The following is a 19,680-nucleotide window of genomic DNA, read 5'->3' as shown; positions in this document are numbered from 1 at the left end:
TTTCTTTCTTTTTGAGACAGGGTTTCTCTGTATAGTCCTGGCAGTCCTGAACTCACTCTGTAGACCAGGCTAGTCTCAAACTCAGAAATCCGCTTGCCTCTGCCTCCCAAGTGCTGGGATTAAAGGCGTGTATCACCATTGCCTGGCTATTTTGCACACATTCTTAAAACAACCCTCTAAAGCAAGTATGATGAGATCAGTATTTTACAAAGGGAACCCAGGCATGGAACAAGAAAGAATGCTCAGGACTTGCTTATTTCCTGAAGCTGTGTGGATTATGCACAGCATAGAAGCTAGGCTGAGGGGTCTGCCTGTCTGCTCATGGGTATAGGAGTGAGCCTGCCCGGGGTTGCTCCTTAATCCTTGCTACTTGAGTTTCATTAGTTCCTAGCTTCTCAGTGGTTCCCTTCCTTTGATCTGAGCGGTCCAGAGCCACAAGAAGTTTTGCTTGATTTGGCAGATTCTTTTCGTCCTGGTGAATGCGGATGAACCTAAAAACAAACGCATCTTTGAGTACTTCCAGATCTCCAGAGTCAATGTCCCATCTGTTCAAATCCTGAACTTAAGCTCTGACGCCAGGTATAAAATGCCCACAGATGACATAAACTTTGAAAGCCTCAAAAAGTTCTGCAACAGCTTCCTCAGCAAAACTGCCAAGGTAAGCCTGCTCTCAGGTACGTCATGACTAGAGCCTGAAAACCTCCTTACAGTCCATCTACAGGAAGAGAGAGAACAGAGACCATGCCAAGGTTCAACGTGACACAAGTCTCTTCATCCCCCCCCCCCCCGCCCCCCAGTAAGTCACTGCAGCTTGAGGCTGCAGATACGCCGAGACTGGAGATATGCTGCAAGTTCTTCAGTCATAAAGAAAGTTCCTAGGCGAAGTTCATCTGTTATAGAGAGCTGACTCGTCATCGAAAGGAGGGCTTCATCCTTACAGCCTCTTCTTAGAAGATCCCTTTGACCTAGGGTTAAGAGAGAAGGAGATAGAACAAGCAGCAGCCAGGAGTTAGCCTCAGAGCTTCAGAGAGAGATCTTTGGTGTGTGGGGGCTGGAGAGGTGTAGGTTCAGGAACTTAAAACATAAGCACCCTTCCTTGCAGACGCTGACGGCATAGTATTTACTTTACAAACTGAAACATCTTTGAGAGTAAACAGAGAATCCTCCAAACATGTTTTGGATAATGGCAGGAGTATATGGAGAGTCTTCAGATAACATCTCTGGCTGCTCTATTCCTGTCTATCTGTTTCCATGGGGACCCTGCCTCCTCTTCAGCCTTCTCAGGAGAGGAGCTCATCTCTGACTTACCTGATGTCCTTTCCAATGCGTCCAAACCATTCTTCATGCCTTTGGCATCAATCACACCACTTACTTCCATCCTGGATTGCTTTCCTCTGGTCATCTCCCTTTCTTTGATGAGCCCCTCAGGGCAGGCTATCTGCTTTACCATCTTTCCTAGACACTGACATCCCACATGCTTATCTCTGTTCTCTGTGAATTGACAGGTCCATACCATCTCAGCCACCTACTCATAGGCTCATAACCCAGAGCTGGAAGTTCCTCCAAAGGCCTCATTTCAAGCTTCTCTTCCTCTTAGTTCACTTCATCACAGACCACACTGCTAAAGAGCCTCACCCTTCCCATGACCTTTGATCTTTGGTTCCTATTTCAGTCTTTAGGGTGCCATTCTCCACAAACTTGGATTTTATGGTTTTTTTTCCCCTTACCTCTGATAACTTTCTCATCCTCTCCATGTTCCATTTCTTCTATACCTTGAAGGTATAGAAGATATATACACACACACATATACATACATACATATACACCTCCAGGCAAAAATCCAACTCCTGCTGAGCCCACTTAAGTTTTATTCTACTTCTATAGTAATATTGGAGATGAGTAACTTCACTAAGAAACTGACCGACCTTGTAGATACATCAACCAAACCTTCCTCTACCAAGAAATGTCTTCTCAGCATCTCTGTATAAATCTCTCTAACCTCTTTAATTATAAACCTCTTTAATTTTAGGTCAATTTCTCTTCCAGTCCCATTCCTACCTTCTCTCTCAGCTCAGCCCTCTAGCCATGTACCAACAAGGGAAGAGAAGTCTTTATGTTAGAGGCATCCTCACATTCTGTTACCACATCTACAGTGTGCCCGAGACCTTCCCTAGCCTCTCTCTTCCCTCCAGTTACACGCAAGTTGTTTTTCCATCATTCAAAAGCCAACATGTTCTCTTGTGCTCCTGGAACACAGATAAACATTCCCCACCTGACCAGTGATTTCTGTCTGATCTACCTATTCCTAATTCCTAATTCTTCATTGTTTGCATCGTAGCTCATCTTCTATGGCTGGTTTCCCACTGCCTTTATACTTCCAGTGAAAACACCTTCAAGTCATTTCCAGAGTCTATGAGGTAGAGGAGGGATAGCATCACTAAAGAGAAGGCTTTAAAGAGTTTGACAGAAGCCAGATGGCAAGGACTTCATAAGCATATGAAAGACTTGGCATTCCATATACCAGAAGAAACCAGATTTCCGTGATAAAAATGGAGCCTTAATTGTAGGAAAGAAAGGCATAGGTGAGGTTTTGAAGGTGATTCAGAGGGAATCTATATGAGAAGTATGGGCTAGCTAGACTAGAGCAGTCACAGGGAAATGGAAAAGAGCAGGTATAGACTCAAGAGATACCTAGGAGTCAGTGATAGTATAGAAAAATAGATTCTAAGATTTCTAGAACTTTCTTTAAGCCAAAACAGCTGCTGAATTCACTCTTTCCATCATCCACTTAAAAATTCTTGAGTTTACTTTATTTTTTTATTTTTATAAGATATTTTCTTTATTTACATCTCGAATGCTATCCCCTTTCCTCTCCAACTTCCCCCCCATTACCCCCCGCCCACCAACTTACCCACTCCCAGTTCCCTGTCCTGGCATTCCCCTACACTGGGGCATCGAGCCTTCACAGGAACAAAGGGCCTCTCCTCTCACTGATGTTGGACAAGGCCATCTTCTGTTACATATGCAGCTGGAACTATGGGTCGGTCCCTCCCTGTGTGCTCTTTTCTGAGGTCTTTCTATGAGCAGATACTTGATAAGGGAAGAAAAGAAGTCCTTTATGGCATACTACTTAGAATGGCAGAAGAATAGAAAAGAGGAAGTGAATGCTCATTCTGAAAGCCACATAAGGGGACATTTCAAAGAACTTATGGTAGCAGGACCTCATATAATTTGGGAAATACCAAAGCATTTCTCCGAAGAGCATCTTGAAGGATAACTATGAGTTAACTGGATAGAAGAAGACAGAGGGTAGAACTCAGAGAAGACCTTCTAGGCAGTGGGCAAAAGGTACCAGTCAGAAGTGGCTTAGGCTTTGGGGCAACTGATGATCAGTATAGCTGAAGAAAGCCAAGAGGGAAAGTAGTGATGAGGTAGGGGGACACCGGCATGGAATCAACTTGATCTTGACTCTCACAGTATAATGAGGAAAGCCATTGTTTGTGAGCAGTCTAATTGAGAAGCTAGTGACACGAGTCTCACTGTCAGTCTCACTGTCATCTGAGAATCCCAAGAATTGTGTGTGAATAAATGACAGCCTAGAGCTCTGAGTCCCTCTCAGTGCCCTGACCCCAGGCTGCTCTGGACAGTGCTGAGCTGTCACTGGGTTTGTGACTATCTCTGCCTTTCAAATCCTTTAAGAGAGCTTGTCTTTCCAAGACAAAGCCTTTCATTGTTTATAGTGAAGGTGGGGAACCCCAGTGGCTTGTTCTTTTCTGTAGCGAGGAGTGTTAGACCTCTTGAATTTGCTTCCTAGATACACAAATCCAGTGAAGAGATTCCAAAATATTGGGACCAAGGGCCAGTTAAGAAGCTCGTGGGGAAGAACTTCAATGTGGTCGTCCTCGATAAGGAAAAGGACGTGTTTGTGATGTTCTGTAAGTATCTCCAGAAAGACAGTGAGAACCTAAGGGCTCCCAAAGGTTTCAAGTATGACTTTGGAATTCTTGGCCAGTACAGACTTTCTCCATGATACAGGTCAAGGTCATACAGTACAGTCTCTAAACCCTGCTTAGGATTATCTCCCGACTCTCAAAAGGATGAGCTCAGGATGGCAGCAGCCATAGGCAGCTTAAGGCCCCACATTAGTTCTTCCCATGTATGAATACTCTCCACCTAATCCAGGCCTAGGACAGTGTGTAACAGTGGTAACATGGCTGGCTAACATGACTTTGTTGGATCCAACAGTATGTTAGGACTCAGACTTGATTCAATTCACTGTATACCTACGTCATTTAATTACCTACCAAATCCTCTTGAAAGCAGCTACCGCTGTGCTTCCCTGCATGGATCACTCAATAGAATCTCAGCCAAAAAAATATTCCCATTATCACTCATAAGTGCTAGAAACTGGATTTGACCATTTTCAGTCTGGCTTCAGCACCTACCTACATACTATCACCCACATTTCCCCTACTTTGGACCTTATCTGGTTCATCCAATGTTCCTGTAAGGTAGGGGCACACATGTTTCATGTCAAGGACTTTGTATAGTATATGGCAGGTTGCAAGCACTCTACAAATAGTGACTGCTGATACTCCAGCATAATTATTTCCACTACTGACTAAGGACTGTGGCCCTTTCCCATCATCTTTGTTTTATATGCCAGCCTTTCCAAACTAGAGCTTTCTTTCCATGAGACACTGAAGAAGTTGAGTCCAAAGCTACTTCAGACAGGCAAAGGTAGCATTTAGTGAGCTGGTGCACCAGGCTAGGCTTGGGTATAGCAAGGTGGTGAGGAAGGCACATTGACTTTCTCCATGATACAGGTCAAGGTCATACAGTAAGTACTAAGAGCCAAAGTAAAACCATCCCTGTGCCGAGTCCATCGTGCACCCTTTCACAACCTCAATGAAGCAGACACTTGGCAGCTGAAGGTGCTTCTGAGAGCTGTATAGCTGAGTCATAGCTCTCTGCTCCCTTTCATCACTGAGCTGGGGAAGCCTTTCTCTACTTCCAGGACACGCAGAGTTCTGAGAACACTCATTTGCTTCTGATGAAAGGCAAGAGCAGCTTCATTTTCTTAGAAGCAGGGCTGTTGGATTGCACCCTGGGGCTTCAGCCATTATAGTCCTCCATGTTCCTAGCCAAGGCCTATTAAGCTCCAGGGGGTGTCTGGGTGCTGCAGGCAGGAGGTTTGGTCACTGGGGGTACTTGGTTGATAAATGGATAGATGTGCTTGCAAAAGTACTATGTCAGGGCCTCTGAGGCCATTCCTCCCATAGAGCGAAACTTGAGGACTGAACTTCAGATGAGGGCAAACCAGTGAGGTCTGGCTTCCCCTGTTTTGGATCTCTGCTCTGGTCTCTTTCCAAAGGGCCAGCTGTCTGGGCCACTCAAAGCTCAAGGAACTTTCCACAAGAAAGGCCAGTGTCCCCCGCCAAGGGTAGTTGTCACAATTTTAAGACATACCTGTTTAGCATCCTGAGCATATTTTCTTCCAAGGGACTGAAAGGCGTGTTCAATTGTTACATAATAATATATGTTATGTAACTTTATACCATGCCATATTTGTAGTCCAATCAAGGCCAAGTGACCTGTCGTTCCGATCCCATTCCCTTTGCTTAATTCTCTGGATGACCTTGGGCAAGTAGCTTAACTTCTGTGCTATAAACACATCATTTTCCCTCAAACATAACAATGGCATAGATGTTTTCCTTGGTTTTCTCTTCAGCTTCAGTGGAACACTATTCTAACAGGGAAACTTTTGTTTTGTTTTACTTTGTTTGGTTTCAAAGACCATATTAATGCATGGAAAATGTTAGTGTCTAGGAGCACCAGGACTAGGCTTAATTTTTATTCTGATTTACTTAATAGTAATCATATACTGAGATATAAAGATAAGCTTTAAATAAAAGAGAGTGTAGCCTGCTGAGCAGATACATGGCAAGAAGACAGCAGTGGTGCGATTTGGCATCAGCTTCCAGAGTCCTGGGCAGCAGGAGCTGAGAAACGTCCTTCTTTTCCAGATGCACCCTGGTCTGAGAAGTGCAGGGTGCTGTTACCACTGCTGGAAGAGTTGGGCATAAAGTATCAAAACCACTCCACAGTCATCATTGCTAAGATTGACATAACAGCAAATGACATTCAGCTGGCGAACCCAGAACAGTATCCATTCTTCAGGCTTTTCCCTACTGACTCACAAGAGGTGAGAGACTCTTAGGACCACATGGTTGAAAATGTTAGGTCATTACCAGGAACGCAGCTTCTCTCCAGCTCAGCCTTCTACCGAACATTCTTGGCTCTTGTCCATAGTATGTTCTCATATTTTCCAGCATATTTCATGCAAGTTCTAAGACATATTATTGAATACAACTTGATAATCCTTATTGTTGACCAATCTCCATATCAACTGGATATGGATGTTTTGATTGGACAGAGGCTGAAGCTTTCTGTAGTTCAGACTACAGAGAATAAAGGATGTCTGTACAGGAATATAGGGATGGAATGCTACCAGATAAAAGAACGTATGCCAGACATCAACAATCCTTTTTATACTTGGGAATCCTAGTTCATGCCCAACCATCACCAGGGCTGGAGAACCAGACTCTCTGCGGGTCTTTGGTAGATGGAAGGTGATATCAACCAAAGAGGCCTGAGTCAAGATCCTTCTTCCAGAGATGAGGGGCTGAGAGGAAGGAAAAATCATAATGACATAGGTCCATCTATGTATGAAATGGGTCGGGATGGGGGGGATGCAGAATCTGGAGGATATATACAACTAAAGTCTTTATGCAAACTTGGGACTCCGGAGAATCATAGAGATTTAAATTCGATTATAGGAGGGGTCATGGACACTATAGGTAGGATGTATAACCTGAGTGATAAGTTGGGCAGGACGACTAGAGCACTGAGTGCACATGATCTCATCCCAGCGCAGAAGGTGCTTGTAGAGAAGCTGGAGAAAATGAGGTTAGATTGATAGGCCGAGGCTAAGAGCCACCAATCTTAAGTTATATGATTAAAAAGCCCCTTTAAAGGCCCACAAAAGAAAGGGAACTATTATGACTGCTTGCTGACCATGCAGCATTTTATAAAATAACAACCAGTTTCCTTATTGTTACAGTGCTACTAATACCTGGTACTCATAAGAGCAAATGCATGTGGTATTTACCGTAAGCCAAGCATTGCTTTAAGCTCATTTCCTATATTAGCTCATTTAATCCAACAACATAGTTGGGGAAGCTCCTGGAATTAATGCCATATGAGAAAACTGAGTTCAGTAAGGAGACCATGAGGGTATGTAATCCAGCCAGGGGTTAGACCTATAAAGTATGGCTTTGTAGTTTGTATATGGCCCATTCCTCATGTCCTCTGATGAGAGAGTTTTAATCCTTATTTCAGAGTCATGGAAAAGGAAGCTCACAGAGGTTAAGGCTTTTTTTTTTTTTTTGGTAGGTCTAGGTAGTTGGGAATTTGATGCTAGGTTTAGTTTTGTAATCCTCTATGAGCAACTTACAGGAAGAAGCTCCCATCTTAATCCTGCTCTGCTGTCTTTCTAGGCTGTCATGTATAAAGGAGAACACACCATGAAGGGCTTTTGTGACTTCCTGGAAAGCCATGTCAAGGTTAGGATTGAGGAAGAAGATGAGGTAAGATGCACATCTACAGGCTGGGTTTTCTCTCCCACACACAATTACCAGGAAGTCCATATAAAAAATCATGTCACGAGTTCCATCTATTATCTCATTCTCTCTGGAGATGGCTTTGAGGCTGCCCTGGACAGCCATCTACTTTGAGTGAGCTCACTGGTTATTTTATGGGAACTTGTGACAAGGAAGTAGGAATGTTAGTCATTAGATAACAGACTCTCAAGTAACATACAGACTTCAAAACAGCTGGCTGCTTGTCACATTCCTGAGATGGTGATCAAATGTCATGATGGGAGTCTGACCTCTGGAGTTGCTGTCCTTATGGATGTGACCACAGTCTCCTCTTCTTCCTAACCATGCCATAGTGAGTCACCTTCTAGAAGGTGCCATCTAAATCAGTTAGGATGCCTTCTGTTGATAATATCAAAGACACCTCCTTGCCTGCTTCAGCAGCCATGGGTGTTTATCCCATTTACCTGTAGAACATTTGGCACAGCTGGACCCAGACAGTCATATCTGCTTTCTATATTCCTCTGTTTTGGGAGTTTTCTCAAGCAGTCACTTCCCATAGATAGTCACTTCCCCACAGTTCCAAACATACCTCCTCCCAATTTATAAAGAAAAGATCCATTTCTCGGTAGTTGTAACATGCATGCTAGAGAGGGATCTTATTAACTAAACCAAAATCACCTGATCTGTCCTGGAGTTAGGGCCTGGGCAGCCACATCTGTCATATAAGAAGTGTGCCCTCTGTCAAAAGGGTCAAAACCATAGTTGGACACTTTATCGCCTTTATCTATGAGGAAACATAAGCCACAAATGATTCTTTCTGGGCTGACCCAGAACAGAATTATTGGTTTTCACTACAATGTTCACACATACTTCCTTATTCTGCCTTCCCTTCCTTCTCTTGTCCCCGCATTTTTTTTTTTTTACCAGCTATTGTACATTGAGCAAAATGAAGAGGAGGAGGTGTTAGCTGAGCCAGAGATTCAGCTCATAGAAAAGTTGCCTGAGAATCCACTGCTCAAGATAGAGGACACAAGCAAACAAGACAGGCCAGGGAAAGAGTCTCCTGTGCTGGACAGTATAAGCAAGCCAGAAGAGCCGGAGAGAAGGAAGGAAACAGCTGAGAGGGAGGAGGCAGCAGCTCAGCAGAAGGAACAGCCAAAACCAGAGAGAAAACTGGAAGTCAAAGAAGAACTTTAGCTTTTCTGAAGCCAGGGAGCAAGGATCCCAGTTCCAGGTCCTGACATCAGTTTCTGAGTTGATCTACTCTAACAATGCCATATATTGAATGGTAGAGTGGGTGGGGGTTAGACAATAAAGCCTTGTGAGTGTCTTTCATCTGGTTTGCTCATCTCTTCTTTTTCCTGATTGGTACCACCTGGAAGAGCCACTTGGTCTGGAATTCAGCCAGGGCTGCAAGGGGAGCCATTAGGTCAATACTGAACAAGTGTTCATAACTCTCTGGGTCCTCACCGATTTTTAGAATATCACTAGAGGCCAGTTTCATTGTCCCCATTTGCAGATGAAGAGATGGAGGCACAAAGAGACTAACCAGTCAGAACCACACAGTTTGAGAACTGTTGCACCTGTCTCTTAGATCACCCTAGAGCTCCTCTCTTTAGCCACTATGTGTGCAACCTCTCTCTAGTTGGGCCCTCAGGATTTTGGCTAAGTCTTGCAAATGAGCTGTGATGACAGGTTTGCACCATATGAGATCCAGTGCCAGGCTCATCTCTAGATGTCTGCATGCCAATAAGTGACCCATCATTATGCAATCAGGCTGGACTCATCCTCTGTGGCTTTGTCTCTTACTACTGTAAACTTGATAACCTACATGATTTTACCCATTTCCCCTCCATGGCACTCAACGCTCCTCTTCCTATGTGACCCTACTTACGTCCTATGTGACTCCAGCTGCTTCCTTTGATGAGAGCCATCCTGTTCTTTCTATGTGACTCTGCTCACTTCTTCCACGTGACTCCACCAACCTGTCTGCATTGTAGAGTCACTCACAGTTTCTTGAGAGCAGAAGACTCAGAACTGATCTGTCCTCAATGCCCTATCTCCACTTTTCTCCTCATAACCCACATATCTAAAGCTATAGAGATAATTTCAAACACTATAGCTTTCAGTACTATCGTATCTACCGTCTTTACCCTGTAACTGGTATCTTCATGACATCTCGAATATTTCCAATTTCTCTATTCCTGCAAAGTCTTGAGAAGTCTAGTCTTATGGATCTCCTTTTCTCCTCAGGTCTCCTGGTCTCCATACACCATTCACACTTCTTGAATATTCTTTGAACATAACAAATTCTCTCTATGGGTTTGTTCCCTCTACCCAAATGCATGCCTTCAGGATACTTACTCCGCCCCATCTTCACTCATCTCTGCTTTGGTCATTCAAATCTCAAATGTTGCTATTTCTAAGAGGCTCACCAAGAGAATAATATTTGAAAGCATTTTGTTATTCTATCAAGTGATCACACAATGTCTGCTCTTGCCACCACCATGACCAGCCCCATGAATATAGACACTGCCTTCTTAGTGTTTGCTGTATGTGTTCTGCATGGTACATTGTAGATACATGTAATAAATATCCGTGGAGCAAATGGAATCATCAGATAGCACCCTCTCTCTGAGAGGCATGATCTCATGGTTATCCCCAAAGCATGAGGTAAGGACATTATCCCAGGTCCATGCTGGTTTCCGTATTGATTGTTTCTAACACAAACTTAATAGCTTAAAACAGCACAGATTTATTCTCACATGTTTTCAGACGCCAGAAGTCTGACACCAGTTTCAATGGTTAGACTTGATGCACACCTGTAATTCTGGTACTTAGGAGGCAGATGCAGGGGGACTATGATTTAAAGCCCATTTTAAGCTGCTGGGTGAGAACCTGTCTTGATTTTTTTTTTCACATTGGGCTAAAAGTCAAGGATCATCAGGGTTGGTGCATTCTGGAAGAAACCTTTGCCTTGCAGCTTCCCAGAGGGCCACCAGCATTCCTTGGCTTGTGTTTGGTCCTGGAATCACTGTGACCTTATGCTCCATCCTCACATTCCCTATGCATTTATCCTCTAAGCACCGTTGTGCTTGTATCCAACCTTTAGGACCCCATAGATCCTCCATTTCTCCCCGACTTAATCACACCTGTAGAGTACCTTTCACTCTGCAAAGCAATGTTTGTGGGTCCAAGGGATTAGAATGTGGGTATATTTGTGGGGTGTCATTATTCAATGCTTCATATTTACACTGTTTCTCTGATTCACTTTATTGGGGTATTTGAACTTCTAAGAACAACTGAGGGCTATTGTTGTAGGAACTGTGCTTCCTAAATTCCCCCATGGACCTCTGTGCTTTCCACCTATCACACAAGACAGAGGTTATTTGTATTTTTAGATCCCCAGAAGAAATTCCCACTCTCAACCCCCCCATCCCTGACTTGCTCACATCTAGATGAAGCAGGGAACAGCCTGAGGCCCTGGAACTCACTGGAGCCAGATGACTCTATGGAGTTAGGTTTTAGTATTCAAGACACGATGCAAGACTCACCTGCCTTCACCTCACAGACATGTGGCTGCCTGTCAAAGGTGGGGTCCATGGGACTGCTGAGACTAAGTCACGTGGAACAGAGCCCATGACAAGCAGTGGCATGGAGACCAAGGCTGCAGTGTGCATGTTTCACAGATGCACCTGGAGCCTCAGAGACGGGAAGAGGAGAGGGAGCAGAAAGATGGGGTACAGATACCCCTCTATTAGGAAGGGCTTCTCTCAGCTAAGTTTTTGATCCTTTTAAATGTATCCACCTGTCACTTGAACCTCTCCTGTTCTGTCTGATCAGCTTCTCAAAACCCTTCATCCCCTTAACTCCACCCTACTGAAAAAGATGAAACCACTTGTCAATATAAGCCTCAATGGCTAAGCATGGAATACTGTTTACCCCTTAAGACATAAAGCTGACTGAAGGGATAAGTTTGAAAAAAAATTGGGCTTCAGTTTGCACTAGCTAAGTACGTAACCTTGAAGATATTACTCAGTGTCTCTGAACTTCAGTCTGCTCTCCTATTTATTGAGATAATGTAAGAGCACATACCAGGCATTTCTTGTCACTAAATGAAGTTTCCAGTACCAGGAATGAGTTATATCTAATCAAGTTGTTGGCCAAAGGAGTTCCATGGAAACTCCCAAACAATCCAGACTATTGGCGAGACTTTTGATGTCTCTCCACAAACTGACAGCAACTGTTGAAGACAATACCTACACAGCTCACTGAATACAGAGAAGCTGAATTGGTGCCTACATAAAGCCTCTAGCTCTATGAAGGTCCATTATGATATTCATGGTCCTAGAAGATACCCTTCCCTCCACCAAAGGAGAAATGTAAACACTAAGCCAGCCATAAACCCTTTGATCTGTTAGAGTGGCCTGCCTGCAAGATCTGCTGGTGTAATAATGGCACAGAGCTTGTAGGAGTAACCAAACAATATTTGATAGGTTAAGGCCCACTCCATGAGATCAAACCCATACCTAACAACACTTGGGTAGATGAGAACCTGAGACCAGATAGGCCAGGGACCTATGGGAAAACTAAATATGACTGTTCTGCTAAAAGAACCTAGCAATACAATAGATCCTAGTGACATTCTGCCATATTTATAGATCAGTTCCTTGTTCATCCATCATCAGAAAACTTCCTCTTCAGTAGATTGAAACAAATATAGAGACCCACAGCCAGATAATATCCAGAGAGTGAGATACCCTGGAACACTCAGCTCTAAAAGGGATGTCTCCATCAAATCCCCCCTTCAGGACTCATGAAATCCTCTAGAAGAAGAATCAGAAAGAATGTAAGATCCAGAAGGGATGGAGGACATCCAAAACTTAAGGCCTTCAAGACGCAACTGTAAGGGAACACATATGAACTTACAGAGGTGGTGGCAGCATGCACAGAGCCTGCATGGGCTTGTACCAGATGGGGATCTAGAGCTGAAAGGAGAAATGCATAACCACTCTGATTCCTAACCCAGAAGTGACCCCTAAAAAACTGATAGTGACTTGCAAATAAAAAATTAGGTTTTTTTTTTCAAAGGGAGTCTCACTGGAAAAATAAACCACTCTAAATAGTAGGCCCCATGCCCAGCAGTAGATGGCCAACAGAAAATGAACTCAATGTCATCTTTGAAGGTTCTTTGTCGGGGAGCTTTTGTTTGGTTTTTCCTACCCTACAGGTCCTTTGCATATTTATTGTGGTTTCTTGTTTCAGGTTTTTAATGGAACTCCTGAATGTGTGGTGTGTGTCTCTGCATACATGTGTGTTTCTTAAGCCCTTTCTTTTTCTTTTCTTCTCTTATTGACTGTTTTTTTTTTCATAATCTGATTTGATTGTTCTTTATTTTATTATTATTCCTTATTTTAGACAGAAACATTGTGGATTCAGATGGGAGAAAGAGGTTGGAGGAATTGGGAGGAGTAAAGGAGCAGGAACCATAACCAGGAGGAACCATAATCAGGGGGAACCATAATCCAAGGGAATCATAATCAGAATATACTGTATGAAAAAAATTTTATTTTCAATAAAAGAAAAGAATAAAAACAAAAAGTCTGACTGAAGACTAGCACTTGGTAAGTAACTCTTGTCATAACAATCCACATCAAATGCCCTACCTGTGTTAGCAAGTTAAGAGAAAAGATTATTCCAAGAGATCCACATATTCTTCAAAACCAAGTGTGTACAGAACACTGTCTGAGGAGTAAGATTGCATTTGGCAACATGCATGTCTTTAATGGTGTGGAGGAATTTCAGTGGAGTTGGCACATCAGAAAGCACACTGGTGAAAAATGGAGAGAATAGATATATCCTTTGAGAAATTTGGTCTCAAAAAGTAGGGTATCAAATAACTTGGTGTCTGTGAGATCAATGGGGTGTCTCTGTAGGTTAGCCTACATAGGAGACAGAAATATGTGAAGGAGAGAAGGGAAGACATTGGAGCACCCAAGGAGAGAGGGACCTTCCTCGCAAAAGTGAAATGATGTGGCCTTCATCCCAAGGAGAAGAGATTTAGGTTGCCTGGGAAGATGAGGGACCAACATCCACGAGGAATGGCAGGAAGTAATCCTGTATGCATAAATGGAGAGAGGGGGTCAAAGATGGAGCAAAGAAGGATGGCCAAGAAAATGGTGGATGTGGATACTCTGAGGATGGCCTGGCTGTGGTGAGTAAACTGTGGGCAAAGTGGCACTCCATGAACACGACAGCTTGCTCTGTTTTCAGATCCTTAACTAAAGGCCCATGGCATGCCATGGAGGCTAGGGGAGTGGAGGGGAAAGGTATATAAGTAGATGCAGAAGTACCAGAGGAGCCAGGAAGGGAAGGAGTAGGAGGGACAGGTTTGCACAAGGCTTTGTCCTCTCCCCACTCCCCTCTCCCTTCTGTATATGCACATACACAGCGAGCTAGTGTGCATATGTGTGCACATGTGCATGTGAAGAACAGAGGCCAGTCTTGGGTGTCAGTTTTCAGGCCCTATCTACCTTGTTTTTGAGACAATCTCACTTGAGTGAGTTGAATGACTCTCCTAGTATTCTACGGAGGTTTCCTCAGGTGGGGAGGAAGGGGTGGGAGAAGCAAATTTAAGACTGGTTGATTTCTTGAATTTCAGGGGGCTCGGAAAATAGCAGCTATATATTCAGTTTTCTGGTTCCTGGCTGGCTTCCTGGGGTGATCAGAGCAGGGTATAGTAGCCCTGTGTGACAGTCACACCAAGCAGAAAGAAGATAGGGCATGGCTCTGGTGTGGCTGGTAGACATAGGAAAGGATCCTTGTAGCAAGATGTTTGCCATCTCCAGAGACTAGACAGCCCAGGAAAATTTGTCCTCCAGGACCAGCCAGACACTGAGACTGGAATGCATCAAATCTAGAGACCAGAAAGCATGGCGCTAGCACTTAGGAATAGACACTAGCCCAAAGTCTCTCTGCTCCTGCCTAAAGCTTTGCCAATTCTGCAAACCTTGAAAAATTAGCATCTTTAAATTCAGGAGGGATACAAGAAGAGAGCTTACATGGGACCTTGTAAAAAGGCATAGGGCATCAGTAACTAAAGTTACAAAGAGAAGAATCAGTGGTGAGTGAACAACGGACATGGCCATGTTTTTTTGTTATGAAACACACACACATACATTCACATGCATGCACGCATGCATCACACACAAACTGCAAAAGTGAAGAAAAAGATATTTCTCACTTTGGCAAAGTGGATGGAAAGTTGGTCAAAATGAAAGTTATACTCAGAACTATTTTGTACTAGAGGGAGGTTATAAATTATTGTTATTGTTATTTTCTATTTTACTGTTTGTGGCAGCCTAAGTTGGTCTCAAACTCACTATGAAGCTGGCAATGACCTTGAGCTTCTGATCCTTATATCTACACTCTCAAGTGTGCACCACTACACTCAGTTTATGCTGTGCTAAGGACTAAGCCCAATTATATATACATACATAAATACACACACACACACACACACACACGCGCGTGTGTGTGTGTGTGTGTGTGTGTGTGTGTGTGTAAAATTTGGGAAGATATATCAACCTTCTTTAAAGTACATGCTACTTTTGTCCAAAACTTTCACTTCTAGGAAGTTAAGAAGGAAGAGACAGAATAAGAGATGTCCCAAGAAAGTCAGTGTGGTTGTCATAGTTATGCTTCCTGCTCAGTCAATGTTTCAGATTTTTCTCAGCACAATGACATCTATTCTATCAAGTTTTTGATTACTCTTTACATGGAACTGGGTGTGGCTTGTGGCTCTAGCTATTTCTATTTGTGACTGCCTATCAGCAAAGCATCCACTGCAGACTTTGAATCAAACATCACCAAGTATTCCCACTTGCATCATCTCTGTTAACCAGCATCACTGTTCACAGGGCAGGGCATCACATCTCACAGGCAAAGGGAAGAGTTAAATTCCCTGGGATACTAGCATGGTGGACTCAGGCAAACAGCCTTTTCAATTGTAAGATTATTCCCTAGTCCAAGGACCCTCTACTGTTTGGACTCCAGTCTTGTCTGACAGAGGTCCAGTTCAGGGATGTCCAGATGGTCTGGTAACCTGATGCCATTCTCAGAGACTCTTTCCTGTCTGGAATCTAGTAGGGAGGACTTATCTGGTGAAGCTGTCCTTTAGAACAGGAGTGTGTTCCAGTCTTCAAAGCAAACATTCCTTTTATCCTAACACAGTCTGACTTCAGATACTGTCTTTTTCCTGGCTCCTTGGGCTTGGGTCTACCTTGTCCTTGCCCAGGTCCAAGAAAAGGCCCAGCACGTTGGCACTGTTTTGCCAGTTAATGTCTAACTGAGGAATGTCTTGCTGCCAAAAGGTGAAAACAGAGACCTTGGATTTCCAGGCACAGGTGTGACCCCAATGTCAATCATTTTGTGTCTAACTCCCAGGGGAAAAACTAACAACAACAGACTCATGGCTTGGAAAAGGTGAATTCTATGCCAAAAGGGAAGGAAAGTTCTACCCCCACAGAAACAATCTCAGAGGGCAGAAGCAGAGAATAATCTGAGGGAGAGGGAGAGCCAAGGGCAGGCAAGTATATATTGATCACAGGCACTTACTTGTGAATGGACCAGTCCTGTTCTGGGCTCAGGTAAGGCTGTATGAAGCTGTCACCCCCATATCCACTTCTCCTCTATCTAATCCCATTCTCTTTCAGGGAGGTTGTGGGGGAAGCTTAGCTTCTGGACACTGGGGTCCCATGCTAACCATCATGCCATCCTGGTTTGCTGCTGTAAAACCTAGGGTAACACTTGCATCCATCTGGAATTATTTCACCTCAATCATTTTGAAAATACTAATATGTATTATAGTTATGTCTGTATATAGAGTTAATCGTCTCTAAAGTTCCTTATCTTTTGCCATTTCTTTACATGAGTTGTATGAAGATGTAAACGATATTCATTATTCTCTATGGTATCTAGCACCTTGTTTGGCACATAATAGCCACTCAATAAAGGTTTGTTGAATGAATAAGTAGGTGAGAGCAAATTGTAAGTTCAGGTAATCAAGAACTTCCTATAAAACTCCAAGGCTGCCTCCAGTAAGGTATAAGTCCCGAGTGAGCCCTCCCCCATCTTGCAACTTTTTGCTCCAAATGAAAGACTCAGTTCTTCAAAATGTACAGCACATGAAGGTTTGGGACACAGGGGTGTATTCACAGAGGCTTTGGAAGCCCACAAAACCTACAGTTAGATCATTGCACAGTCTTCCTTTTGCATATAAACTGTGCCTCCTGGTCTGTATCCATGCTGCGTTCTGATCCGTATAGAGGGTACACAACAAAAGCATTTCTTCTGTCTATAGGGAATCGGATTAGATCATGCATGTGCCTCACCCACCTCTGTTCTCAGGATTTCAGGCATCAGAAACACAAGGGAAATCCAAAGTGCCTAAACCATCCTTGCCTTTGGGCAGGTGTTTCCAGGACAGAGGGCAGAGTGTAAAGGATGGGGCTCCCTTTGACCTGTATGCTGCTGGTAATGATGGTAACCTCCTGGTTCACTGTGGCTGGAGCCAGTAACTCAACAGAAGCGAGTAAGTGTGTGTGTGTGTGTGTGTGTGTGTGTGTGTGTGTAGAGAAATGTTCCCTTTGCAGAAGCAATCTTAATCCCTCTTTTAGCACACTTGGTGTGATCTTTATTTTAAGCCCATTTCTCAGATTGTAATGAGCACAGGACTCACTTCGAAGTTTTGTGAAGATGCAAATTCTACTTTAGTAGGTCTAGCAGGGGGCCCGAGACTCTGAATTAATAGCAGCGTGTGGGTGATGTTTCTGGTGGGACAAGGGGCTAAAACACCTCTGAATCATTTCTGTACTTCACGGTAAAGTCACAAGCATGCCCAGATACATAAGAGATTTGACCCACCTCTCCTGTAAGTGTGAAGTCATCCCATGGGGGTAGCTTTGCTTTCCACCCTGGAGTACTCTGGAATTACACTAAATATAATTGTGAGGTCATGGTTAAAAGCACATGTTCTGTGGTCAGGCCATGTGCGTGTACCCTGTTTGACAACTGGCAAGGGGCTTGCTTGTTCTGAATGTCAATATTCTTTTCTGTAAATAAAATAAAAATGGGTACCAGGGGCAGGGGTGTGCACTGGGGAGGATTCGCTAAGCTCCAGAATGAAAAGTCAATGACTAGAGGACTCTACTCAGGGGAGCTTGGATGGATGGGTTTTGAAGGTGTCAACAACTTAACAAGTCCAGAGAAGCAAGAAAGTATGTGCCGGGGCACCTGCCAGCTGCAGGGGTTCTGAAGCTGTGCTCTTCTTCACCGCAGGAAGGTGTTCTGAATGCCACAACAACGCCACCTGCATGGTGGATGGTGTGGTTACAACGTGCTCCTGCCAGACCGGCTTCACTGGTGATGGGCTGGTGTGTGAGGACATGGATGAGTGTGCTACCCCATGGTCTCACAACTGCTCCAACAGCAGCTGTGTGAACACCCCGGGCTCGTTTAAGTGCTCCTGTCAGGATGGTTTTCGTCTGACGCCTGAGCTGAGCTGCACTGATGTGGATGAGTGCACAGAGCAGGGGCTCAGTAACTGTCATGCCCTGGCCACCTGTGTCAACACAGAAGGCGACTACTCGTGCGTGTGTCCTGAGGGCTTTACAGGGGATGGTTGGTACTGTGAGTGCTCCCCAGGCTCCTGTGAGCCAGGACTGGATTGCTTGCCCCAGGGCCCGGATGGAAAGATGGTGTGTCAAGACCCCTGCAATGCATATGAGACCCTGACTGAGTACTGGCGCAGCGCAGAGTATGGTACCGGCTACTCCTGTGACGTGGATCTGCAGGGCTGGTACCGGTTCACGGGCCAGGGTGGCGTTCGCATGGCTGAGACCTGTGTGCCCATCCTGCGATGCAACACGGCTGCACCCATGTGGCTCAATGGCTCTCATCCCTCGAGTAGAGAAGGCATTGTGAGCCGCACGGCCTGTGCACACTGGAGCGACCAATGCTGCCGGTGGTCCACAGAGATCCAGGTGAAGGCTTGCCCAGGTGGCTTCTATATTTACAACTTGACAGCGCCCCCTGAGTGCAATCTGGCTTACTGCACCGGTGAGTCTGGCCTCCATCCTTAGTCTGTAGGGGTCCGTCTTGAGGCACAAGCTGTTGACTCTATGTATTGGTAATATTGCAGATCCTAGTTCCGTGGAGGGGACTTGCGAAGGATGCAGGGTAGATGAAGATTGCATATCGGATGACGGCAGATGGCGCTGCCAGTGTAAACAGGACTTCAACATCACAGGTGAGACTCAGGGGGGAGATCACTGAGAAAACGATCAGCACTTAGCAGGGAGGCTCATGCTGGTGTGGATCTGTAACCCAGAGGACACATAACCAATCAGTTTGCTGGAAAGGTCACTAATAGCCTGGACAGTTTGGGGGTTCCTCCTCAGTTGGCTCCAAATATCTCAGAGGGTAGGGATTCGGGGGACCTCCTACTATTCAGTATCTTCTTTCTGAGGACCTCATGGTAGGCCCACTAGGTAACCAGAAACTGCTGAGCCACCTGCCATACCAGAAACTGATTGCAGCAGTGTGGGATGCAGGGCAAGGCACTGGTCCTCTCTCATCCTGTTTCCTCATGGTGTCATTGAAGATGGCTAAGTCTGTTCCAGACTTAGATCATGCGTGGTGCTTGAAGGTCTGATTCTGCTGGTATCCAAGCACTCTCTGTATGGTGAATTTTATGATGAACACAGTCTTCTCCAAATTGGTGGTGCTTGCTTCCTTGAGGTTAGTTCAGGGTGTGGGCGGTCATACTGCATTTGCAAATACCACCTCACAAGGTTAGCTGTAAAAAGGAATGCAATGAAAAGGAAGTTAGGACACTTCTCTAATGCTTTAGTAAAATACTTTAACAAGACTTAAAAGCTGATTTTTTTTTAATTCAAAGGTTTTAAACTTACTTATGTGCATGGTATGTGTGAGAGGTGTGTGTGTGTGTGTGTGTGTG

The 19,680-nt window shown here is 44.4% G+C and overlaps 2 protein-coding genes across 4 annotated transcripts in view; both read left to right on the top strand.

Moving 5' to 3' along the window:
• The window catches only part of Pdilt (protein disulfide isomerase like, testis expressed), a 32,394-nt gene extending 23,401 nt beyond the window's left edge, over positions 1-8,993 (top strand). For all 3 annotated transcript variants that reach the window (XM_021167724.1, XM_021167723.1, XM_021167722.1), the window contains 5 exons: positions 461-658; positions 3,815-3,935; positions 6,027-6,205; positions 7,560-7,649; positions 8,589-8,993. In XM_021167724.1, coding sequence (XP_021023383.1) covers positions 461-658; positions 3,815-3,935; positions 6,027-6,205; positions 7,560-7,649; positions 8,589-8,858 — 858 coding nt within the window. In that variant the 3' untranslated portion in view covers positions 8,859-8,993. The remainder of the gene's footprint in view (positions 1-460; positions 659-3,814; positions 3,936-6,026; positions 6,206-7,559; positions 7,650-8,588) is intronic.
• A 7,207-nt stretch (positions 8,994-16,200) lies between these two features.
• The window catches only part of Umod (uromodulin), a 16,498-nt gene continuing 13,018 nt past the window's right edge, over positions 16,201-19,680 (top strand). The window contains exons 1-4 of the mRNA XM_029479678.1: positions 16,201-16,309; positions 17,070-17,253; positions 18,000-18,779; positions 18,862-18,969. Coding sequence (XP_029335538.1) covers positions 17,166-17,253; positions 18,000-18,779; positions 18,862-18,969 — 976 coding nt within the window. The 5' untranslated portion in view covers positions 16,201-16,309; positions 17,070-17,165. The remainder of the gene's footprint in view (positions 16,310-17,069; positions 17,254-17,999; positions 18,780-18,861; positions 18,970-19,680) is intronic.

Source organism: Mus caroli, chromosome 7, assembly GCF_900094665.2.
Source record: "Mus caroli chromosome 7, CAROLI_EIJ_v1.1, whole genome shotgun sequence".
NCBI classification, from domain to species: Eukaryota; Metazoa; Chordata; class Mammalia; order Rodentia; family Muridae; genus Mus; species Mus caroli.
The sequence above is the reverse complement of the archived record's forward strand: the minus strand, read 5'-3'. Positions and strand labels throughout refer to the sequence as shown.